Here is a 24,984-nt window from a genome sequence, read left to right on the forward strand (position 1 = left end):
CGAAGGCAGGGTGGCTGGGGAAGCTAGGCTGCGTGTTTACTGTATATGAGATTCCGCTTCTTCCTCTGTACTCGGTTTGTGCATGTAGTTCCGTAAGTGGAATGTGCTACGCAGGCCTTTTGACGCATTTAGTATGCACGCATATGCTTCGGACTTAGCTGAGATGCCTTGTACCTAAGCGCAACAATGACTTCGAACTCGAGCATAAGAGAACTACCGCCCGGCGACCCCGAATTGACGGCAAACATTGTAAGCCACCTGAAATCCCATGGGCTTTTTGATAAGTTACGGCGAGACTGCCTAGGCGATGTGGACACGAAGGTAAGTAATCCCAGTGTCTTTTTGTTGTGAAGGCTTGTGAGACGCCGCTGCAACGCTGTTGGTTTTATGTGTCTGTTACAGCCAGCATACCTAAACCTGAAGCAAAGAATCGAAGGCTACATCACGAAGTTCCTCTCAACGCAGACGTGGACTCCAGATATGAACAAGAACCATGTGCGAGACATGATGCGCAGGGAGATAAACGAGTGAGTTTTCTGTCCCTTGATCAGCTTGGCGCGTCTCGTGTCGACCCGTTTGTTACTGATGCTGCGTTCGCTTCCCAGGTCCGGCATGCTCTCGGCTGGCATGGATCATCTTGTTGACCAGATAGTCAATCCTAAAATATACCAAGTGTTCACGCCTGAGGTAGAGAACGGCGTGCGTCAGTATCTTGGGTTGAGCTCGACGGACTCCTCAACTCCGCAACCTGCGCCCGAGGTTGCTGCTGACACGGCCAATCAACCGCCTCCCCAAACGCCAGCCTTACCGCCGCCGCCTCCACCACCGCTGCCGCCAAAGTCTGAATTCAGTATAGGTATTTGACGATGTTTTCGACTACTAACCGCCCCGTTGCTAACAATGCATGTTTCACTTTGTACCCTGTGGTTGTGACAGCCGAGGACGCTCGGAACGGCCATATTTTCCTGCCAGGCGTCGTGCACGCGTTGTGTGCTACGCCTGTTAGTTGCAGGAAACGCCCGTGTACTGGAGGGCTTGGGAAGGGCCGTTCGGTGCAGGAGCTTGGCCAGCGTCCTAGCTTCGCTGTTGCCGCACCGACCGTCTCACCCCGAGCTCTCCACTGCTCGCCACCAAGGGGCCAGCGGCAGTCATTTCTCAAACGCCTGTGTGTAGTGCATGCATATAGAACAGCACTGCCAAGGGGAGCAGGCCGTTTTGCCTGCAACCTCTTAGCACCCATGGTGTGTGTGTGTGTGTGCGTGCGCGAGCGAGCGAGCGTGTGTGTGTACCCTTGTTTAAACTGGTGGTGCCTGCCTGGGAGTCCAGTCTATATTGTGATACCTGCAGATCATCAGGATGTGATACATGTGTACATACATGTAGATTGTGCTCACATGCCCTTTGATGACAAAACTAAACAAGATGGAATGTGTTGTGCTAGCAACTGCACATAAAATGTATTGTTGTAGGAAGTTTCCCAAATGCATTCTGCACATCAGAGGTATCAAAGAAACTTTGGCTTTTATACTGCGCTCTACACCTGAATACATCTGATGTCTCGTTGCATGCATTGTTAAAAGGCGCAGTGGGAGACATTGTCCTTGTGGATCTCTTAATCATAAACAACACTGTACAACAGTAGATGCCGACTTATAAATAAATGTAAATATTTATACATATATTATATATATATATATATGACCACACCCTTTGGTGAGTGTAATGGTAAAAAACTATTTCAAGCTAGTGACTGACAGGAATGCTTTATTGCTGCTGGAAAGACTTGCAAGTGCACTGACCTCTTATATTTGTCCAGTGCCTTGACAAGCCCTGATCTGAACGATTTATTGGAGCTAGGTTTAAGGTTGATAGAAATTGGGTCTCTGTTTCTCAATTTTCCTTTAGTGTGCGCTGTATTTCAAGGGCAAAGTGCAATAGTGTATGAGCAAACAAATATGCAGAGACTCTGTGATTTGAAATATAAGCACCAATTTGTGTATTCTTAGTTCAGAAATGCAAAATTTCTTGGGGAAATGCCTTTTTCTATTCTCATCATTTTTCCTTTTTTTAGATGTGTCATTTTTCTATAGGACAACTTTACAAATGTTACATTGTTTTTCTTAGATAGTTTTTTTAGAGAATTATTGGTGAAATCATGTTACATGTGAGACAGTTTAGTATTTGAACTCATCCATGGAAAGACTGTGTTTTTACGTCATTTTAAAGTGAAACCAAAAGAACATTGTTTGAGCGTGAAATAAAAATCTTCAATTAAATTTGCTGGCCTCGGAGCACTTTAATTGGTGTATTTCTATAGCAGTCATCTAATAAAGCACTTTCTGCTGTTGAAGTGGCACTGTTTCTGGTATGCCTAAGACAAGGTGCTGCATTGAGATGTCTCTGTGGTACAGCACTTTCGAACCAATGTAGGAGTCCAGTGCACGGGCATACTTTCCATGTCCAGCATAGCCAAGCATTGCTGTCACGGACGTATGGGGGAGGGGGTGAAATTCCGTAAACTGGGAGTCTACCTCTGCACACTCTGTCTATACAAACACGAGACATTTGCCTTGTCTGTGGGGTTGACTGGGGCAGCACATTTTAATATGCAGTGATGGGCACCAAAAGTTCTACCTGGGTATGAGCACTTTAATCAGTGCACTTGGAACATGTTTTATATAGAGCAGGCATTAGCTAACAGCAGTTGATGCTTTTTATGTATGCTCAGATTGTGTATTGATTCTGAAATACAGTGTTATTAATGGCTGCCTGTCAATCTTTATAGCATTGGCTGAGAAAGTGCAGTTAACTTTCTATCACTTAGATTTAACTTGTTGAGCTTGGCGGCAGCATGAATGATGAAGGGATGAAAAAGTGTGGGGGGGGGGGGGGTTAAGCCTGTGATAGGGGGCGCTTTTTGCTTATTTTTATTTTTACAAGGAAAATATTTTTATTGTGGCAACCAGAAGCAGTAAATGCTAACAGCTAACTAAAGCTTGGGCTGTTTTTTGTTTGTAGTGACCAGAGGTTGTGATTTCAGTTCAAACTTTTGGTACCTATCGCTGAATATTTGGGAACACAATGGCCGAAAGGGTGGGTCTTGAGTTTCACCTGCGCACTTGGACAGGTGCAGTTCACATGTGCAGCTACTCACTGACCAGTGGCGAACAGCCTGCGTTTTGATTGAAGCAATGAACATCTAATGGGCACCTAATATCGGGCCTCTATGACCAGAGCCCTGTGATTTCAGGACTGATATTCAGTTAAGCAAAAGCACTTTGAAAAGTACTGTGAAGATGCCAATACGACCCTTATCAATTGAAATGTAAAAGGAAACCTCATGCTGAGAGTGATTTCCTTTTCTTTGCAGCACTCATTGCGGATATTTGTTCTGAGTGAAAGCTCTGAATACATTCTTAGTTCACAGCATACCTAAGGTCTACTAAAATAATGGCTTCAGAAATTAGTTTGTAGAGTGTTACGGAGGAAAGAAATACAGATGAAATGAAGGAATGCCAATGACAGTTGGCTTCTTTCATGCATATGTCGTAACGAGCCCCTCATTTCCCTATCCGTATGTGCTCAGTTTTTAAAGTATTGTCACGGATAAGTCCACACTGGTGTGATTGGCTGCACTTTGAAATTTATTTAGCCAGTGAATGCCGACGTTAGCAATCAAATGCCTAGCTTATGTGCAAATGCAGGAGGTAGCCTACACGTGCTGCAGTCAGTCAACTCGTACATGTGAATGGGACCTCCCTTCTTAAAGTGTCAACTTGTTTAGGGAAGCAGTAAAACCCTGGCATCATTGTTCTCCTTTAGATGAGACAACACAGGACGTCCCTGGCAGCTGCTCTCCCAAACCATACATACAAGCGTTCATGCCTGACGACTTCACAGACTCGTCTTCTGAACCTCATCTCATGATTGTGACAGATAACAGTGAACGTACAGAAGAGCTTCCTGCAGAGTTGCAATTTGAGAACTTTGCAAGTGCAGATTTGTGTGGCGCTTTATCAGAACCTGTTCAGCCAGTTCCAAATGAAATAGCTGGCGAAGCACCTGCTCCTGAGCAGATAGATGCCATGGAGCCAGAGTCACAAGTCATCTGCCTGAGTGTAAATTCTGATGGGAGGCGTCCTGCTGAAGATGCTCTCGTTCAGCCTGCTGTGCCACTTGATGGCATGAAGTCTGACTTTGTGAGTGGAATAAAGCCTATGGAAATTGACAAGAAAGATGATGAGAAGATGGCTGACGTGACAAAGAAGGAATTCAGGTCCGTGGACAAGGACAGGAAGGAACGCAAGCTGGACTCTGGCAAGGGCCGAGAATCACACTCCCACTCAAGTCGGTCTGAATCTCATTCCAAAATTCACACGTCTAAAAAAGGCTCAGATGGGAGCAGATCAAAGCCACACAAATCTAGAGGAGATGGAGATGTGAGCAAGGAGAGCCGGGATCTATTAAAAGAAAAAAACAAGTGCAGTGCATCTCGTGACAAGGGTAGTTCTTCGAGGGGTGAAACGTCTAGGAGCAAGACAGATGCGAGCAAAGATGAGCGCAGCAAAGGGAACTCGGGCCAGTCAAGCAGATCAAAGGAGTGTGACAGTCGGAGTGAGCGGAAGCGATCAGATGATAGACATCGCCACCACAGCAGCAGCCAACCTCACGATGATAAAAAACGACACAGTGACAAACATTCTCGCGAAGAAAAGTCCAGGGATCGTTCCGACAGTCACCGGTCACATAGCGAAAGTAGGAGAGACAAAGACAAATCTTCCACAAAAGTTTCTTCCAAACAACAACAGCCCAGTAAGTCCTCTGAGAAACGCGGTGAAAGTTCTCGAAAAGACAAAGGTCATGAGAAAGAAAGGAAACAAGAGCACAGGAGGCAAAATTTTTCCGACAGCAGGGACGGTGGAGCCTCAAAAAAGGCTTCATCTGAACAGACTCCACTGTCCATATGTCAGAGTTCATTCCAAACACATGATAGCACATCATGCCTTGTGGACATGCCAGGAACTTTTATACCAGACTGTTTGGAAATGCACCCAAATTCCCATGATAGCTCTCAGCTGAGCTTTCAAAGTGCCTCACAAGATTCTTCCTTGGGAATAGTGGGACACATTGCGCAAAATGCTCTGAAGGAAGGTATTTTAAATGGTGCCAGTCAAAGTGAAACGACGGGTGATGTGCAAGCTACTGAGGATATCTCTCAAGAAACATTATCAGAGACATATGATGAGTGTTCTCGAGGTGCACTGCAACTTGTTGAAGCAAAAGAGGCCGAGATCCTGAGGTTTTCTTATGTGACTGACAAGGCGTCAGGTAACAGTGGAATTGATTTGGAACTGGTGGACACTGTTACTGAAGAACAACCTCAAGATGTGCACAGTGAGGAGCCTGTGGTGCAGGATATTGCACAGTTGGAGAACGGTGACCAAACGAGTGGCCCCAGTGATGCAGCACTACTTGATGTACCTGAGCAGGAGAGTCCTTTAAAAGAAGAGAAGCATGAAGCAACCAGACGAAAGGTGGGTTTGAACTCTGGCTTAATATTTTCAGTCCTCCTGTGGGCAGGATGATGAATCAAACTGTTTTTGATTTCTATTCAGAGAAAACAATTCAGTTCACGTTTAATATTGAAGCAAAAACAAAAGATTGTACTGGTTGGTCAGGGCGAATTGCTGGGCTAGTTTGTTCCATATACTTCACTTCATCACTCACAAAATTGAACACTGGTGCTCTTTCTTTCCATCCTTGTTCATTTTTGTGCGCTGTAGTGAAAAAGCATATTGGGAGAAAGTGGCTCATATTTTCATGTTGTACCTAAGCATACTTGAGGTGGCAGGTAAGGTACCTCTTTAGTTCGGTAACAAATGGAGTATGAAAATGTCGAAACATGCTGGAAAGGAAACAGTGAGCACCATGCTTCAGGTTATGCTTCAGGACGTTCAAATTGCAGTGTGCTTGCGCACCTAGGAAATGACACATGATTCAGAGAAAGTAGCTTGCATTGAACTAACCTGTGCAGCTAGCTTGTGAAGGACAGTTTGTGGCATTCTGTACAAAACGGGCTGCCACAGGCTGTCTTTCATCCTGCTGCTTCAGAATGTGTATGTTTTTTTTTTTTTCTTATCTGTCCTCTAGCTTTGGTACTCAGCATACCATGGCTGGGCCAACAAAAGCTAGCGGGACCACTGGAGGTACACTAGGGGAAACACTATTTTTGTGTTATGTTGCTGGCACCCACTGCAGGGGCATGCACCGTGAAGCTGCAGGCTGTGCCATCTGGATACTTAAGTGTATTTTGATCATTTCTATATATTGTAAGTTAACCCAATTAATGTCACACAGACACTTACAAAGGCTATCGAGTCGAGCGCCTGCGAGATTCTAAATCGCTACTGAAACTCTGGAGTCGCGTCGCTACTACATGGCAAATATCACCGTGGAGAGTTTCCGTCATCTCATGCCAAGGTATTGCGGCGCCAACGTTGCCTTGAATAATTTTGCAGGCATGCTAGCAATGGCCAGCAAACAGCTTACAAGTTTAACCTTGAAAGGTTAAAAACGAAATGTTTATTTGTTACTGTAGTATTAATCACTCTTGAAATAAACATAGCTGTCTTAAACAAGCCGTTGTAGCATCATGCACTTTTGAGGAAGCTGGGGTGGTATTCTCCCGGTGTCGCCTTTTGCGACATGTCGCATTAGGGCGGGGCCTAAAAAGTGCCTACAATTGCTCGAAGAAACGGAAAACACCGCCAGCACTTTCGTCGGCAATGCTTTCATTCACTCCGAGAAGCAACAGTTTACCACTGCTGATTCACTAGCAGCAGTAGTTTCATATCTTTGATTAGTAGTTGTTAATTATAGCAGAGATGATTATTTTTTATTTCAAGCAGCATAATGTACATACTACAGTCAATGAGTACTTATAATGCCACCTCGTCGCTGCGGGCAACGTCTGCTTCGTCGTCTGTTTACGACGGTGCAAAGTAAGTTCGCATGGCGAGCGGCAGCCCGGCTCAGCAGATGGTAATTTGGCCGCGCCACAAGAATCCCTGCTTCACTGCTGCTCGCTCCGATGGAGTGCGAGGAAAGGAGACCCAGTGTTGTCGTGTGCCGACTCGCACGATAGCCGCGGCGACATCGAAAAGCTTCGTCGATCAAAGCAAACGGGTCGCAGTGTCCGCGGACACGGCACTTTTCTTCACGGCTAAAAAACAGGCAAGGAGAGTGGGATCCATGGCGTCTAGTATCAATTTCCTAGCCCGTCGCCCGCGCGAATCACTTCAGCGCATTCCGTTGTTCGGCTAAGCGTAGTAAATTGGGGCAACGTCACGCTGACTTAGCAGGAAGGCGGATCCATGTCGTCACGCCGCCGTCACCGCGGCTCGAGCCAATCAGCAAAGAGCGAAGGCGACATGTCGCAAAGGCGACACTGGGGGAATACCACCCCTGGTGTTGTTTTTGCATTGCTGGCAACAGTGGTACTAGGCATGCTGCACTGTTTTGTCTCCCAGGCTGTTTTTTTTTTTCTCTGCTATATATCAAAGTTCCAATGCTACAGCTCTGATTTTGTTCCTCTGCACGTTGCTGCACGCAGCCAGTGCACAAAGGCCCTCGAAATCTTGATCGAGTTCCGCGCTGCTCCATTGGATCAATAGAGAATTGACTCTATGGCCATTGAAACCACCCATGCAGCAGCGCTCAATGGCCTTTGGGTTGACAGAATATCGGTTGCAGGGCCTTCGAAATGCCCATGTGACACGGATATAAGACGCTGTTAGACCATTTGGCTATCCTGCAGAGCTTTCATTTCATTACAGAGTGTGAACATAAAGAAGAGCCATGGCCATTGTTGCTCACATGAGTGACTTGTTTGATGTAACACTAGATGTCACGTCATTTTTGTCATGTTCGATTACATGCTGTTAGGTCAAAGCACCGCGACGACCAAGCAAACCCAAGCACCCAGCTTGCTGTCCGTAAACCTGCCCAAACCTTATCTCCAGGGCGTCTGCAATGACATCACATGTAACATGGCCAGTTGCGTTGAAATAGAAATACGAAACCTTCAGTAAAAATGCTTTTGTCCTTAAAAAATGCAACTAAATGTACATGATCATTGACGTCCACTTCATAGAACCAAATGTACAGTACATGCAGTTACATTTATTATGCCAGTAAGAACACAGTGGTAAAATGTGGCTGGCTGTTGCGTGGCCAGTTGCGTTAAAATAGAAATACGAAACCTTCAGTAAAAATGCTTTTCTCCTTAAAGAGGCTGCGAAACACTGCTTGGAGGAATACCGGCTATACTTCAGGTGGATTCTTTATGTCACACAGATGCTAACTCGTTCTTGCTGAGACTGGCAGCGTCGTTATCATGCCAGAGCCCCTGGTGGTGTATTTTTATTTTACTTGCTTTGCAGGGCTTTTATCTAAGACAAAAAAGTTGTTTTTGTTGATCTAATATAAAACGCAGACAGGTGACAAAATGTGTCTTTATTTATCCACACAATTTACAGTGTATTTACTGTTTGTCCAATCATCAAACTCGCGCCAGGTGATGTCTATCCACTGCTAAAACCGACCACTGTGTGGGGACACCATCAGAGCCATGAATTTGTTTTTGGGAGGACATTAAAATATTAAAAAATGGAATATACGCAGTATTACCGATGCTAATAGCACCATTGTAACTCACTGTATGTGATCGACAGGCAAAACAGTCAACTAAAATTGTGTTTCTGGGCCCCCTTAAAAGATGCAACTAAATGTACGTGCTCTTTGACGTCCACTTCATAGAACCAAATGTACAGTGCATGCAGTTACATTTATTATGCCAGTAAGAACACAGTGGTAAAATGTGACTGGCTGTTTATGAGTTACACTCCTATCATTACCACATACATTTCTGAGCAATGCAGCATGCTCTGGTAAAACCAGTTGGCACGTTTTTGCTAGGCAGATTTCATACCAAGATGCCTCTCTAAATTGGTAAATTGGTTTTTGAGGAAAGGAAATGGCGCAGTATCTGTCTCGCATATCTCGGCGGACACCTGAACCGCGCCGTAAGGGAAGGGAGGAAGGTGGGAGTGAAAAAAGCAAGAGAGAAAGGGGTGCCGTAGTGGAGGTCTCCGGAATAATTTCGACCACCTGGGGATCTTTAACGTGCACTGACATAGCACAGCACACAGGCGCCTCTTGCGTTTCGCCTCCATCGAAACGCGGCCGCTGCAGTCGGGTTCGAACCCGGGTACTCCAGCTCGGTAGACTAGCGCCTTACCACTGAGCTACCACGGCGGGTAGATGCCTCTCTCCTGTTGGGTTCCTGTAAAAACTACAATAAAGCTGCTGTGTTCAGACCCAACGCCTAAATGAACTGCATGGCAGTAAGCATGCAATTAACCTACACCCAGTCATTACGTCACAAAATTTGCCCTTAAATGCCACCTACTCATCTTGTGTGCCTCATTGTGATCAAGGAGCCCGTATGAGTTCTGAAACCTCTTTCATTATTGTTTGACTTGGTCACTGACTGTAAACTGTTTTCACCTAAATGCAGCCAGTGCACAGAGAAAAATTGGCCCAGAAACAGTCACATTAACCCAAGGACTTTGATACCTTATTCCTGGTCCTTGTGAAATGAAAATGAAAAAAAATTCGTTATGGTTCATGCAGAAGTGTCTTTTTCTTTTGGTTTTTCAGTGCATTCCAACACCTTGGTTGAATATGCTCTTTTTAGACTACTACAGAGAAAAATTCTCCAGAGAAGAAACGGCCAAGGAGGGAAGCTTCAGATGGCCATGAATCGGATGGTGCCTGGTCAAATGTGACTGTCAGCTCTGTGCACACCAGTGACCTGTCTTCCTATGATGACTGCATCAGTGTCTCTTCTGCTGATGAGGATGTTTGTGCTATAGTTAGGGAGAAAAAGAAGATACCACTAAGTGAAAGTAAGTGACGCAGAGATTTGCTGATGTTGAATTTTAGTCATGTATGATGTCTGCATTTACAGTTAAGAAAATGACCAGCAGCAGCAATGAGGATGATGACCGCATGAGCAGGTCAGAAACAGAGCCGCCTGCATGTGATGGAGCTGTGCCACTGCAGGTTATCCCAGAAGAGGTACAGGTTTCTTTATCCCATGTTTTGCTGGACAGAGCATGATTAGCTTGGTTACGTTTGCAGGTTACTGAGTGTGAACCTATGCCAAACAAGGAATTGCAGCCACCCTGCCCAGAACCTCTTCAGAGGAGCAACACTGAAAAGTCATCAAGGATTTCTAGCTCTCCATCCACAGTGATCTCCGATGGAGCACCTGAACCCAAAATGGGACTGCGGCGGACTCGCAAAATCAACCCCAAGTATGCGTCCGACGAGTTTGCATCCATTTTTACTGAAGCAAAAAGGCCAGTGGGTATCATAGACTTCAGTGAAGTGACAAAGTACAGCAAGGAGAGGCACCATGAAGAGCAGTCATCATTGCGAGCCGAGCTTCGAAAGGTGTCTTCACAAGAGGATGCATCTGATGACTTGGGGGCTGTCATGTCATATGAAGAAACCAGCCACCTTTCAGGCGTATCCATCACTGACCGATCACGGCGGCCTGCACGCAGACCAAGTGGCAATGAACCACAGCCTAGGTAAGGACAAAGGTTCACTGGCTGCATACAGTTGTTGACTTGCTGCATGTGATTTCCAGGTCAGAATCCACATCGTCAAAACGTTACCAGTCTTCCGACCTGTACAAACCACGGCCAGTTATCCCATCACGAAGTCGTCGCAGCCGGCCTTCACCAACTGGACAGTAAGTGGCCGGTGTTCTTGTTTTTCTCTATATTTGCTGCCGCAACTGGCACCGCCACGTGTAGCTCGTTATAAATTCACATTCAACCTTCACTTCTTGTCCTGCTGTCCTTGCTCTATGTGGACTAGCAGGCCAGAGACATGTTCCTTTGGCCAACCTGTCTACCCTTCCCAACACTAGGTACAGCTATATTGAGAGATAAATTTTTACTGGTAAGAGAGCTTGGATAAACCAGAAAATTGCATTGAAGTGAAAGACTGTAGCGATTGCCATCAAGAATTCTAGTGACCGCACTTGGTCACGCGAGTTCTTGAGTGGTCACAGTTGGCTTACCACTTTCACGAGCAGCATTATTTCATCTGGAAGCGCTATCAAAATAGGAAAGCAGTGCTGTGAATGCTGTTGAGAAATGAGGTTGTGAAGCATCACTGCTCAGTTGGTCAACGTGAAGTCGTCATGCACAGCAGCTTCAGAAGTGCGAGCCAAGCACGACCCTGATTCATTTGCATTCTTTCCGAACAGTGAGGCCACCATTATCAGAGGGCAGTAAACTGGTTTCATGGCAACCAGAATGGCGGCACCATTTTTTAATAAGTATTTTACCAGAGGGCCGTTGCATTGGCAGGAAAAGTGGCTTTTATTTCTATAACATTTCTTTTCCTGATTCGCCAAAGTGATCACATTGTGAAGATGATGTAACACCGCTCCACATTTTTTTGGATGTGTAGATGAGGTATGAAATCAGGGGCTTCATTTGCAATTTCCTCAGCCATTGCCACCTTTTTGGGTAGAAAAAAAAATCCTGACGATGCATTGTATGTGTTCATATTGTCTTCTTTATTTCAGGTAGAGAATTAACTTTCTTCTGTTCTGCAATCTATGCTGCTGTGTTTGTTTTTTAAAGTTAAGACCTATTATTTTCTTTTCTGTTGCTTGCTGCTGTGTCCTTTTCTCATTCCATGCTTTTTCGGAACTATGGGTGGTTTACACACAGGCGGTTTCAGCAAAGGTGAACCAGGAAATTTTTTTCAAGATGTGCTTTTTGAAGTATAGAGATGGCATCTGCGGCACTGTAAACAACCATTTTAGGCCCCATAGCTGGGCACGCCATTGGGCGAAACAGTCAGGGAACTCTTTGCAGCGCATGTGGTATCAAATCCTGCCCAAACGGCTTGGAAACCCTACAGATGAGACAAATAACATTGGGAACATCAGTATCTTATAAAAATGTCCGCTAAGTCCAGCAGAACAGGCCCAAATAAGAAACATTCCGAGGTGCAGCCACTGGTTGATGTTCTGGGCTGGTTCCTCGGGCCTTCTTTGCTCTCTGAACTAAAGTCTGATTATGAGGCAGTATCCTCAGCCACTGCTATCTAGATAGTGAAAAATATCAACCGTGGATGCAGTTGAATCACAAAATTATCCTGCATGGATCAAGATTTGCCACATTTCTGGGTGCGTGCAACACTGGCAGACGCGACCCTTCTCAACTTCTACTTTCTACTGTTTTCACAAGCAGTTCAAAATTGCCGCAACGTAAAAAAAAGAAACTGAAGCGAAAATTAAACTAGTTTTCTAGCTTCAAGGCAGATATCGCATAGCATGCTCAAGAACAGCATGGAATCTAGCTTGAAAGTGTGGCGCGAAAGCACGGGTATACGATGAGAAGGGCCGGGGTGACTTGCCTCAAAAGCTGCGACTAACCCCAACTAATAAGGCTCTCGGAGTGACAGGTCATCGATTAAAGCCTTTCTCTGTCCTATCGAAGTGACAGGCTCGCGAGAAGGCGAGAGTGAGAGGGCAAACTACGGCCCTTAAATGACACATGTAGTGCTGTGCTTTGATAGTGAAGATATCGCGAAAGCCCCGCTTAATCCGCGAGAGGAGTGTTGTTGCAGAGAGGTCTGATAACAGGCCAGTCGGTCGGAAGCTCGCCCCACTGTTGGTGAGTAACGATGAAGACAAAGAGAGCACCCCCCCTCTCCACTCTTCCACCGCCTTTCTTATATTGTTTTCCGCCTTGGGGAAGCATTTGAAGTTGGCATCCGCATCTACCATTAATGGGCTTACAATGGTCATGGGCGCGGTACGGTGAGAGTTGAGACTTAGTAGGCAACAGAGATTAGTTTGTGCAGAAAAAAATAAATAAAAGTAGTGTCCAGCCCGCACCGCCAAAAGGATAGTAGGCAACAGTGGCAGTGGTCAAGTTGGGCAGAACCATAAAATGGTATGATCAGGAAAAAACACAGTATAGGAACCATTTGGCATAATGCACAAGCATACATTATAGCTTGCAGTGGAGCTTACATCAAATGCAAAACTGCCAACTGCACGTACAAGCAAGGTCATTAGCATAGCCATTGGCTGTTGTGTACCCACATAGTCTTTGCAACATCACTGGAGTCATGCTTCATGCCCTACGCCTTCTCTTCAAGTTGACGTATACATCAATATTACCTTTAATTTTTAATTTTTACAGCAGTGTTACCTGCCACAGCCACAGCATTGTTGTAATAAGCTTGCATTGAGTAGGAATTTTGCTGTTTTACAAGAGTAAGCATGCTCACATAGACATTATGCATGGATTATTTTATTATAAACCACATAAGAATGATGCTGTAGTTTCTTCCAACAGCTATGCCTGACGCATCAAAAGGCCCTCTCCTTGTTTTCGACAGGGATCACAGTACCATTCAGTGTCAGAGGTGTCAGATGTCATTCTCATCAAACACCAATGTGAATAAATAGATGAATGACACTGTGTTCACACCGAACACCGAGTGTGAGGTGGCATTTGCTTTGGCAAAGCGCTTGTGGCAAGTGGCAGCGGCACAGTAGCACTTTGGTTCCTCTACCGTAGACTCCGTAAAAACGTTTTATCGGTCAAACCTCGATCTCATGCGGATCTGTCACGCCGAAAATGCCACAGTCTCATTGCCTTCAAGGATTCTGTAGCATGTCACAGTTATGTGCCCACCGACAAAAAGTGATCAGTCTCCACAGAATACTGTGAATTTCGCCACAGCCCAGAAACAGCAATAGGTCCCCAAGGAGCGAGCTACGCATGGACCTCCATCAACATGCCATCTTGCCTGGTATAGTCAGACTTCGCAGTGCTCCCTAAAATTGAGTTCTTGTGAATGCTGCTTCCACTCATCACTCTGTGAATGAAAGTATATTAAGGATCTTTGTTGTACAAAGATTATATTAAGGATATATTATATTATATTAAGGATATATTAAGGATGAGTACAAAGACGCTATAGGTGGTGGTCCAATGGGCAAAAACAGATATGCATTAACTTCTTGAGCCGAAGCTAAATGCTAAGTTTTATTGTGCGTTTAATGCTTTAATAACTCTCACCAGTGAACTGATCATATAAGTTTTTAAAGCTCATTTCAGCTGTAATGCGAATTTTTTTTATATGTCGAACGGACAGCAGTGCAAAAACGTACCACCACTTTTGAGTTCTTGTTAGAAGACTGTGGTACACATGTGTATCACTTTCTTCTTGAAAACGAGTGGTTTAAATGACTTGAAATTAATGTCAATCAGTTGCTACAGTCATTCTGAATTTTGATTTTACCATTTGTATGCACGGAAAGCTTCATAAAATTTCGTGCCTCGCAAAAGGTTAACCTGATGCAGTGCCTCAGTGGCTATGGCATTCGGCTACTGAGCCCAAGGTCATGGGGTTGAATCCCTACTACAACAGCCACATTTCATTGGAGGCGAAATGGTAAAATGCCCGTGTGCTGTACGATGTTGGTGCACGCTTCTGAACCCCAGGTGGCGAAAATTGATCTGGAGCCCTCAACTACGATTTCTCTCACAGCTGATGTGCAGCTTTGGGGCATTAAACTGCTCATACCATATCACAATTATGCAGTGCCAGTAAAATCCTACTTGTACAGAATGAATTTGCTTTTTGATATGCCTTATAGGTCCTTTGTAAGGGCTTGTTACATTTTACAGATTTCTTTTTGAGCTGACTGATAACATTGGCAATTTGTTTTCACTATTGCTCCTTAAAAACCAGCATTTTACCTGTGTTAAAATATGTACTATCGCGATGGAAAGAAACGCGAACAATGCGGCGCCTACGCGCCCCGCTGTTTGAATTTCTTTTCATCGCACTTTTACCTAGGTGGTAAGAAAAAGTCATTAGAGTCGTCCTAGAATGCATCACGGGTGACTCTAGCGCCTTTCTGCTATCCCCGAAGTAAAGGCGTCATGAAAAGAAATGCGAACAGCGGAGTACTTGAGCTCCGTTCTGTTCACATTTCTTTCTGTCGCCCCTGTACATTAGAGACAGAGTATTGTTCCAGTAGTTTTTCCAAGTTTTTGACATCACATTTTTTTGTGGATTAGTAAGCAAGTTTATGTTGGCATTCATTAAGCGTACTGCCATACATGTTCATGTTACCTCACCAGGTTTAATTTTGAGCAGACAAGGGAAGGGAAATGAGGAGCTCGTTATGACATGCATATGAACGAAGCCAACTGTCACCGAAACCAAGGAGCACAAGGGATTGTTTTTTTTTTTTTTTTCATTTGTGGTGTTCTCAATGGGAAATAGTGTAATTATTCAAGGCGAAAAGATAAATGAGGGTTATCGCATAGTTTTCGCCCCCACCGTTAAATCATGTGCCATGCGACACTCGCGGTAATACAGGATGTACTACGTCCGCCGCTATGGACGAGGGTGGCGCTGGTGAACACACTCAAGGTTAGGTTATATGCAACATAAATACACCCGAAAGTTGAAGATTGGACAGCTGCCGCTGTAGCTCAATTGGTAGAGCATTGGAGCATTGGAGGGTCGTGGGTTCGGATCCCACCGACGGCATGTGGTTGTTTTTTCTTCAGCTTCCTAATCATCTTTCAGCTTTAAATAATTGCGCTATTTCCCATTGTTCTCAGCACTCTTTTCCATTGAGAACACCACAAATTAAACAAAAAAAAAAGAAACATTCCCTTATGCACTTCGGTTTCGGTGACTTTTAGCTTCCTTAATATGCAGGTTTTAATTTCGAAACTCACTTATGTGCAGGTGATGTATGGGCGAAATTTGTACATTGGAAGTGTCAGTTAAAGAATATGATGTTTTGCTAAAAATAAGCAAAATTGGGTGTTTGCAAAGCTGATGATTTTGGCCTAAGAAGCTGATTGTTCAGTGGTCGCACAAACATAGCTGCACATCTCAAGCACCTGTGAAGTTTTACCTTAGTGCCAGATTGGCTACGTTCATTATGTTATCACAGAGCAGGGATGATGGTCATTGCTGCTGCTCAAACTTTTTTTTTGTTACTGTTGCACCTCAAGCTTTGAAAAAAATGGAGCACCAGCACAAACTTAATTGGACAAGTGCTGTCCCATTAAAAGGATAGTCTACTGCCGGAGACTGCTATAAAAATACTGGCATTTTCATGTGAATCTTTCCCTGTGATGACAGTAGCAAGGGCAAAACTGAAGTTTGTGGCAGGAATTTAGATTTTAGATGTTGAAAGGAAGTCCAACCAGAGCCGGCGTTACAGGGCTGGGCACAATACTTCAAAAAAGCATCTTCGATACAAGATACGTTTTGGGAATTGATTTCTGAATACTCGAGGGGAAATTTCGCGGCGCTTAAGCGCCCGCGCAGCGGGCTCCAGGCGATCGCGAAATATTTTGTATACTTCGATATAGAGTTGAAATCGATAAAATGGTACAGTCTTTGTCAAAAGTTTAGAGCCCAGGGGGTTCACTTCCAAGCTTTATATTGGGACTCCAGGAGCATTCATGGAAGTTATAGCTATTGCTGGAGGCCGTACCAGAAACCTTCTCATGTCCAGGAAATTTGAAGCGCTAGAGACCCATTAAGGACGACACAGTGTGGCTCAAAAGAAAACCCCCTGGGCTCCAAACTTTTGACAAAGGCTGTACTTAGTCGAAGTTAATTTCTCCTTGGTTTCTAGAATCTTTAGTGCATACAATATAGCACATGTACTAACAGCGTCAAATGAAACGCGAACAAAACACCTGAAACGCGAGCACAAAAAATCAAGCATATTAGAGGTTGCAGATGAAATACAGGGGTGGCCAATTAACACTTCGGAAGAGTGGTTTTTTCGCCTTCGATGGGAAAATCAACGGCTCTTGTATTTTGCCTCTCTAGTGTAATATCAGCGAGTTGTGCTGTTTGCGTTTCAGTTCTCTTGTTCGCGTTTCATTTGATGCTGATAGTACTCTCTTTTTACAGGGCTTAAACTAGTCCGGCCGCACGAAATTAATTAGGCTGCAATTTCTTCAAAGTGCACCGTCAGCACCACTGATTTCGTTAAAACTTCAACACTAAACTGATGCCATATTTAGTCGACTACCCTTTTTTTTTGTGAAGTTGATGTTCTGCCCACGAAATTGTGTGTGGCCACTCAATTACAATCGTATAAGCTTTAAAGTGTTTTTGAGGGTCTTCATTCGTTACATGCAGCATTGACCTCTCCCTTTGCCCCGTGATGAAAGGTGCAAGGTCTTGTGTTAGGTAAAGCCAGTAAGTTATTTCTCCGGCAGTGGGTTTATCAAGTTGAACGTTCTGTGTATAAAACTGAAAAAAAAAAAAAATAAAAGGTATGAAAGTATTTATTAGGGGAAACATACTCAAATGAAATATTAAATGAAAAAAAAAAATTAAAACTGCTTACGTGAAAGCATTAGTGTGTCGTCAAGAACGTTTGACCTCTACGCATGTTGGGCACTGAGAAGTGACTCGAAGACGCGTGTCCGAATGCCGATTCCACAAAGGTGAAACACTTGGACACTCAATGTGGATACCTGTCGCAAGCTAGCCTCCAACCTGACTACGAGACGTAAGCTATACCCAGTGAGAAATCATGACACCACCCCCTAACGGTGTACAACAAACGGTTGCATCACAACTTTGATGCGAAAATAGGTTTTGAGGAAAAGATTGCTCACATCTCGGTGGAGACCTCAGCGGTGCCTTATGGGCGGAGGTAAAGAGTCTGGGAAGACATACCATTGAAGGTGCATATGTCGTCGGTCCAAATCCCTGTCGAAAGCTTGCCTCCAACTTGACTAGCACATGTAAGCTATATGCAGCGAGAAATCGTATATGACACCACCCAGAAAACTGGCGCCACATTGAAGTCTACCAGTAGGGGTATGTATATAGAAAAATTACATGGATACAATTGTCTGATATGGCAGTACTACAGCCGCTTGATGACGTCACCCTATTTTTCTTTCCATCGCTGGGATTTTCTATACCATCTGCTTGTACACATACAAACACTTGCCGCTGGCTTTTCTCATAATCTAAAATGAAAGATCTTTCTAGAGATTTGACCGCAGATGAGCTGGAGGCTGTCAGTATTAAGGCGCTTGGCAAAAAAAAACGAACAAAAAAATTGGTTGATTTTGCATAGTGAGGTCAGATTCAACTTCGTTTTTCACTTCAGTCCCAGTGTTTGGATCCATTGTTCATGGATGGAAGTTATTTAAATAGCAATAGTGGATTAACCATTTCAGGTGCCAATTTTTGTTTTGATTGAAAACAATTATTTATTTTTTCGCCTGATTAGTATATTCAGGCCTTAAGAAAGGGTACTTGTTTTCCAGCACGAAAAACAAGCAGGCAAGTTTGTGCAAGAATGTGTAATATTCCATACAATGAGCCAGATTGGTTAGAAATTGTAATATCGAAATGCCTGGATTTTTCATTTAAGCACCCGAGGGATTGTGGAATCACATTGTGTTTTCAAGATGCACATTGTGCTCAAAATTGAGTAAAAACAGTCGATACTGTCACTCGCTGAAATCTTTCTGCATAAAAATGGCGGACAGTATGCTGCCCCGTTCAGTGTTTTGTAAAATATTATTTACTGCTTTCGCTGTATTGCCCCCCCCCCCCCCCTAAAAAATATTGCGACCAGAAAGGTGCTCAATTCGACTGAGACAGTTTAGTGCAGGCTGCATATGGGTACTCCAAATACACATTTGCTGATCCGCGGGGGTTTAAAAACCCCATATGTGGGGACAGTTATGCTGCGATCAGGGCACCCTTGCCACTTTTTGCATGCTGCATGCTCCTCCACTGGCCCCGCCCGCTGCTGATGCGTGCGGGAATTCACTGGGGGCGGAGCTTCCTGACTGGCGACGGCCATGGTGTCTGCATGACGTCTGAAAGAATGCAACTAATAGCAGAGTCCTTCAATTGCATTTTATGGTCATGAAACAAAGCTCAATGAAAGAGCTTGGTGCACTGCCCAAAGCAGCCATGTGGCAGCGTTGGCAGCAGTCAAGGAGCATGTTTTGACGAGCGGCGAAGGGGGAGGCTGCCTGTCTGCACAGAAAGTGGTGTTTTGTTATGTGTCATTTTCTTTCTGTGTGAGCATGTGAATGTGTGTGTATTTGTGAACAACCGAGTGCTGTCTATGCACGAAGCCTTCGCCTTGCTGTGTGCCGGACTGTTGTTCTGGCTGCAGGAGCAACAATGAAAAGGCATCACTTTTTCGTTTCCTATCGAACGCCGCACTGCGAGAGGGATGGAGAAGCAGCATCCCCTAAAAAGAAGTCGATGGCTTCTCTTCCAATTTGCTGAAAATGCATGTTTGTTAGAAACCTTTCAATCCAACAGCCATCGTTTGGCACAACAAGTTCATAGCAAATGGGGAGGTTGTGTTGCTGCAACGCGAGTTGCTGAAGCTGAATCCTGACGCTGTTCTTAGGATATTCGAAGGGCTGCCACAGTACTTGACCACGCACAGACCATGTTCTCAACCATCAACAAAGCGACGCCGTATCGCATCAGATGCTGCACAGTAGCGGACACTTTGGATAACTTGTGCCCGAACTACCCAACCATAGGTTACGCTACTGTGTTGACACATTGCGTTGCAGCTTGAAATGCTAAAAAGAGGGCACTTTTTTTTTCAGATTCTTTCAAAGTAGACATGGCAGTTTGAACGAAGCCTGCCGAACTGTAAATCCGATGCGGAATCCCAGGCTGCACGGACTTAAATCACAGCTTCGCGACTGTATATACGAAAATCCCAGCCAGTGGAGGAACAAATTCGAGCCACTAACAACTGCTATTTGACGCTTTTTTTGTGTTCTTCGTAGTGTGTGTGAATAAATGGTTAGTTTTGTTCAACACGTTCGCTTTTCTTTTTGTGCTCATACACCGCTGAAGACGGGTAAGTTCCGAAAATTATTTACCATGCCATGTTAGAGAAGATAGTATTGCAGATCTGTAATGCATGTCTAAGAATGGCATTATTCGATCGAAATTGGAGCAGTTACTGCGCCGTGCCATAGCACTGTCACAATTAGTGGTACCCCGCTAGCATAATGGCAAAGCAATGCCCGCTGAAATGTCACATGTTCATCTTTTGAACTATAAATGCTACATTACCCTCTGCCTGCGCAAGTATTGCAAGTAAAATCGGATGCACTGTGCTTCTGAAAGGTGCACGCTATAGTGCCACGCATAGCAATAGCCCATGCGCCATTTTGAAGGCACTTAGCCATGCATTAAATCCTCCATTACAATCCCACATCGGATAGTTCTAAACATACCAGAGTCATCACGTTGTTAAACCTGTAGTGTCCATTGAAGCCAGGTTAGCGACACAAGCGCAGCACAAGTCCAATTGGTGCATTCTGTTAACGCAGCAGCTGGAGACTGGTGCTCTTTCCCTGAGGTGGAGCCACCAGTCGCGGGGTAAGGGGGCAGAGGAGCACGTTTTGTAGTGCACGGTGTTTTGACTGGCTCAGATCGCTGCAGCCTTCACAGCGCTGCTAACAGCTTGTGAGATGGAGTATAGTGTTTCAACGTCCCATTAAGCACATTAAGCATGACAAGTATCCACGCAAAAGCCAGATGAATGTTGAGAGCCAGCCGTGGTGCCGCAGGCGGCGCTCTTTCTCTGTATAACCATCAAACTGGCTAGGATTACGGAACTTATGGATACAGGACCTCCGCTTCAATTTCGCATAAAATACCAAGACTAAATAATAGCATGGGTGCAGAAACAAGTTTTTCTGGTGCAACCAGACCATGTACTGCTGGCGTGGTAGACCACTCGCAGCTTCCAGATCAGGGGCATTACCCCAAGCGACTGCTTAAACCAAACTGTGGCACGAGTTTCATGACCATTAGAAGTATTGAAGGACTCTGCTAATAGCAATCTCTTAGCCGAAATACACAGCAGCGTGAAACTGAGGAAGGCACGAATGTGAAAAAAGCCCCCAGAGAGGGCTTTTTTTGCGCGATTTTGGGTTCGCTGTTGCATGCAGAAGTGTATTATATGTCTCGGGTGTTCATGACAGCACATTGTTGTAATTGAACAAGTTTATGTACACTCCTCAGAAAGTTTTTCCGGGCCTTTTTGTAGGCGTAACACATGAAATGACTGGAGTAGGGAAAGTTACACGGAAGGTTTGAGAATGCATACGCCTTATTAAACCTAATTTACAAGTCAACTTCCAGATTTGCTAAGTGGGCACTTAGGGGTGCTGGAAACCTCTGTGGATGATGCAAAGAAGTGTGCTATCAATTTGGCTGAATGCCATTTGTTCCTACTCTGACTGGATATTTTTCAGAGTAGCAGCCTTCCAGAATAGATCAGGGCCTTGCACTTTCTTGCTGATACTTGCTTGCTTTCTTGCACTTTCTTACTATGAAGGACACCGTAGTGAAGGGCTCTGAATAATTTGACCACCTGGTTAACTGCCCGTCTGTTGCCTTTTATGGCAATGAATGAACTGTTGTGGATTAAGGATAATTACTGTGTGAGCAATTTGTTTCAGTTGAGTCTCCTGTGGAACAAATTAACCTCTTAGTGACAGCACTGTTTCACACCATGCGCAGGGACACACCAAAGAAGCAGCCGGGCCTAAAAGTGTGCATCGGAGCCAAGCGAGGTCGGCCCTCCACAGCCGGATCCTCCAGAGGGAAAAGGTTGTGATAACCATAGTCACTGCAGTGGTGTGTGTGCGCCATCTCATCACTCAAGGTCACTTTGAATGCCCGTACAAGTTTGGCGGGATTATCACGTAAGAGCCCAACACTTCATGTCTGTACATTTAAGTCACGTATTTAATAAAGACACTGGCTTTACAAAAGGTGCGGCAGAGGAGGATCCTGCCACACTGCAGCCATTATGGACACCTGTATGCAGCAAGGAAACAGCTGTGCACTTTTTGGTACCAAAAAATAAAAGGCCATCTGTCTTTTCTGCGGCAGTGTCTACATCCTTGTTTGGCATGAGTATTTCAGGTATTAAAGATTGCAACAGTGTCCTTCAAGCTGTCTTTAAAAACTGGACTGGTGCCAGAAGCTGCTCTGGCAACACTACTGCGACGCATAAATTCCACTATAGAGAGCACATTGTTGAACTCTAGAGCATCTGGTCAGCCTGCCTACACAGGGTAGGTTGACTCACTTCATCAAAATGCATTTAATCCCACTTGCAACTGGGTGCTGGTTTAGCAGAAACAGAACCCGCTTACGCTGTGGTTCTTTACAAGACTACACCACACTGAATAGCCAGCATGATGCACCCGCCAATGTGTACACGCAAACGTCCCGCCAACCTTGCATTGCCTAATATCCTGCTTCTGTCAGATTCATGTAAGCATGCCTATAGTTAGCACACAGTCCAGGCACACTGGTAAGCAAGGGTGTAGACATAGGCTGGTCAGCACAGCTACGCATCACTGCCCTACAAACACAGACGGGCATGCAATATGAAGCCCAACCAAGGCATTGTGTTGAGGTCACAGACGTGAAGTTCTAAGTTTGTTCCTCTTCTGTTCCTAATGCACTTGGTCCACTGCGAAACATTAAATAGCTGTGCCACATTCACACGTCACTGCAGGCACAAACTGCACAGGCACTTCTTGAGCATTGCATGTGGGGCTGAGTGTGGCTGTAGTTCATACACATCATAACTTGTCACAGTTCCTCAGGCAAAAGTGTAATGGACATCTTCCGCTGGGGCCATGTGTATGTTTTCGGCAGAGTAAGCTGCAAAAAAAAGTGCAATTCCCACTAAGAACACGCACCCATAAGCCAAAACGCACCGTGGCCAAGTTGCATGGACACTTACACCTTCAGCGGTGCACAGCTCTTCCATGGACACAGTCATCTCTGAGATAAGGTCTTCAGTCAGCAGAATCTGCATTGCAAGAGCACTCAACTCAAGGCTTGCAGAAAAATATGATGAGACAATTTCCTACCTGCAACCAGGAACCCTGTACTGCATATGGTTGTTCTGCATTTGCAAAGGCTCCAATAACGCTTGGAACCACAAAAGTAACTGCAGCACAGTCAACTGAGCTCTTGAATGTGAAATGGCGGCCATGTTTTAACCTTCCTCTGTAAATAAGAAGGTGTTGTGAAACAGCATGACCACGCCATAGTCCAAGCACTGTTCTGGGGCTACCTGAGTACTAGGGGAAACAGCAGGCCAGCCTCCAAATTCAGCTGTAAGTGGACTGCTTCCAAAGCTCGAGTTTGAGCCAACTCTCGTGTTTCTAGGCCATTGTCTCTGCATAAAAACAGCACTTGATACAATAACACTGGCTGATATAATTACCATGGCAAGAGTATGGAGACGTACTCCACTCACTCTGTTTCACTGCTAGGCTGACTGCCAAGCAGCCCCTTCTTGAGAGTCCTTTTGATTTCCTCAGACTCGTACTGCGATATGCTGGGCGTATCGACTGAGGCAGTGTTCCCTGGCTCCTTGGCACTTTGCACAATTGGAGGGAACTCCTCTGACCAACACAGCTTGGCACTGACGCCACTCAGGTCAGACCCTTCGTTTTCGATTCCTTGGTCTACAGCATCCTGCAAAGTGGGTTTCTTGGTGCCTGTCCCGGCCTGCGGGCATGCAGCCGAAAGGAGAGCACCTGGATACTGGGGTCGAGCTCGAACACCGTTTCGCCTCGGCGCATGTTGGTCACCAGCCAGGGCCCGCCGGCCCCCGGTACGCGCTGCATGAGTGCCACGAAGCTGCGACCGTTCCACTGCTGGGCCGCCTTGAGCTCCTCTGCACACACGCCAACAATCTGCGCGAGCAGAACAGTTAGCGAAGCCCCCCAGCGCCGTACCTCTACACTTGCCTGAATAAAGCTGACGGGCCCAAACGGCGTGACCACCGTGCCCAGCTGCGGGTCCTCCATCATGAGCATGTGCTCTATTCGCGACTCACTGTTGTCCAGCGGGCAGTGCCAGGAGACATGGTCACCGTCGCACAGCACGTTGCCTGACTGAAATACGTACTTCGCCAGGCCCTGCATCACAGCCGCCGGCCAAGTCGGCGGCCCCGTCTCGTCGGGCTCCTTGCGCAGCCGGAACGTGAGCTCAAAGCCGAAGCCACTAGGAGAGTCCGCGCCCGATATCCTGCGAAATTGTCATTACTAGTTATGGGTAAGAGCTCGCGGCCCTGGTAAAATGCTGAACGTACTCGTGGACCCTCCCGTCTCCGTGAAGGTCCGACAGGCCAAAGCTGACGTAGTGCCAGTGCGGCGGAATCTCTTTGCTTTCGTCCCCTTGATTCGCGTACATGCTGATGTAGTCGAGTGGGTCCGGACCTCCCAACCTGCAACGTAAGCGTGGCAGCCTCCTCGTCAGTGGAGACGCCCACGCTTTGCAAAACTTATGCTAGTCAGTCCGTACAATGCACCGCGCAAACAAACACAGCGTACGAGGTAGCCGGGATAGGCTCTTGTCCCGTCTGCCTCGTCTTCGGCGTTTGTCTTTTATACTTGCGCAGTTTGTCTTTGGAAGGGTGCTCACACTCGAGGGCGCAGATACAAAGGTAGCGACGGCAGTGCGTAGAGAAGTGACCATTTGAGCGGCCTGTGAGCGCAGCGCGCGCAAGCAATCGAACACAAGAGACTGCTAGGAACGAAATGAGCAGAGGTCACGCTCACCAGTACTTCAGGACTGCTGCAACTTGCAGAGGATTTGGCTGGTCGCTGTATATTTGAAGACATGCTGAGTAGAGCGCTTCCAGGCCAGGGGGAATTTGAGGGAAGCCAACTACTGGGAAGCCCGAGGCACCGACTCCTCGTTTCGCTTCCATGTTGAAAATTCCTTACAGCGCCTGCAGCGCCTCTCTCATGCAGATTAGGTGCTATCTTCATAGCC

The 24,984-nt window shown here is 45.6% G+C and overlaps 2 protein-coding genes across 5 annotated transcripts; one reads left to right on the forward strand and one right to left on the reverse strand.

Annotated features, from left to right (window-relative positions):
• LOC149349588 (uncharacterized) lies at positions 1–23,903 on the forward strand. Of its 3 annotated transcripts, XR_016290129.1 has the most exons (10): positions 1–321; positions 403–527; positions 606–856; positions 3,823–5,534; positions 9,758–9,968; positions 10,031–10,140; positions 10,204–10,658; positions 10,718–10,822; positions 17,568–17,671; positions 21,697–23,903. XR_016290129.1 is itself a non-coding variant. In XM_089578603.1 (9 exons), the coding sequence occupies exons 1-9, from the start codon at positions 187–189 to the stop codon at positions 21,791–21,793; spliced, it is 3,201 nt and encodes a 1,066-aa protein (XP_089434729.1). In that variant the 5' UTR covers positions 1–186; the 3' UTR covers positions 21,794–23,903. The 3 variants fall into 3 exon arrangements, 2 of the variants coding, with proteins under 2 accessions (XP_089434729.1, XP_089434728.1); XM_089578603.1 differs by lacking the exon at positions 17,568–17,671; XM_089578602.1 differs by lacking the exons at positions 17,568–17,671; positions 21,697–23,903 and adding an exon at positions 19,761–19,938.
• On the reverse strand, positions 21,161–24,946 carry Su(fu) (suppressor of fused domain protein). 2 transcript variants are annotated; one of them, XM_089578608.1, is made up of 9 exons: positions 24,768–24,945; positions 24,299–24,433; positions 23,955–24,234; positions 23,742–23,900; positions 23,459–23,679; positions 23,273–23,377; positions 23,067–23,205; positions 22,937–23,005; positions 21,161–22,854 (listed from the first exon to the last, which is right to left on the reverse strand). In XM_089578608.1, the coding sequence occupies exons 1-9, from the start codon at positions 24,917–24,919 to the stop codon at positions 22,783–22,785; spliced, it is 1,332 nt and encodes a 443-aa protein (XP_089434734.1). In that variant the 5' UTR covers positions 24,920–24,945; the 3' UTR covers positions 21,161–22,782. The 2 variants fall into 2 exon arrangements, with proteins under 2 accessions (XP_089434734.1, XP_089434733.1); XM_089578607.1 differs by having other exon boundaries at positions 23,742–24,234; positions 24,768–24,946.
• Between the last annotated feature and the right edge of the window lie 38 nt (positions 24,947–24,984).

This window comes from Amblyomma mixtum, chromosome 3 (genome assembly GCF_055824585.1).
Source record: "Amblyomma mixtum isolate Tamu chromosome 3, ASM5582458v1, whole genome shotgun sequence".
NCBI classification, from domain to species: Eukaryota; Metazoa; Arthropoda; class Arachnida; order Ixodida; family Ixodidae; genus Amblyomma; species Amblyomma mixtum.

Coding starts and splice junctions, on each gene's coding strand:
- LOC149349588 (XM_089578602.1), top strand. CDS start 187: ATGACTTCGAACTCGAGCATAAGAGAACTACCGCCCGGCGACCCCGAA. Junction 857..3,822: donor AAAGTCTGAATTCAGTATAG/GTATTTGACGAT, acceptor GTTCTCCTTTAG/ATGAGACAACACAGGACGTC. Junction 10,141..10,203: donor TGCAGGTTATCCCAGAAGAG/GTACAGGTTTCT, acceptor TTACGTTTGCAG/GTTACTGAGTGTGAACCTAT.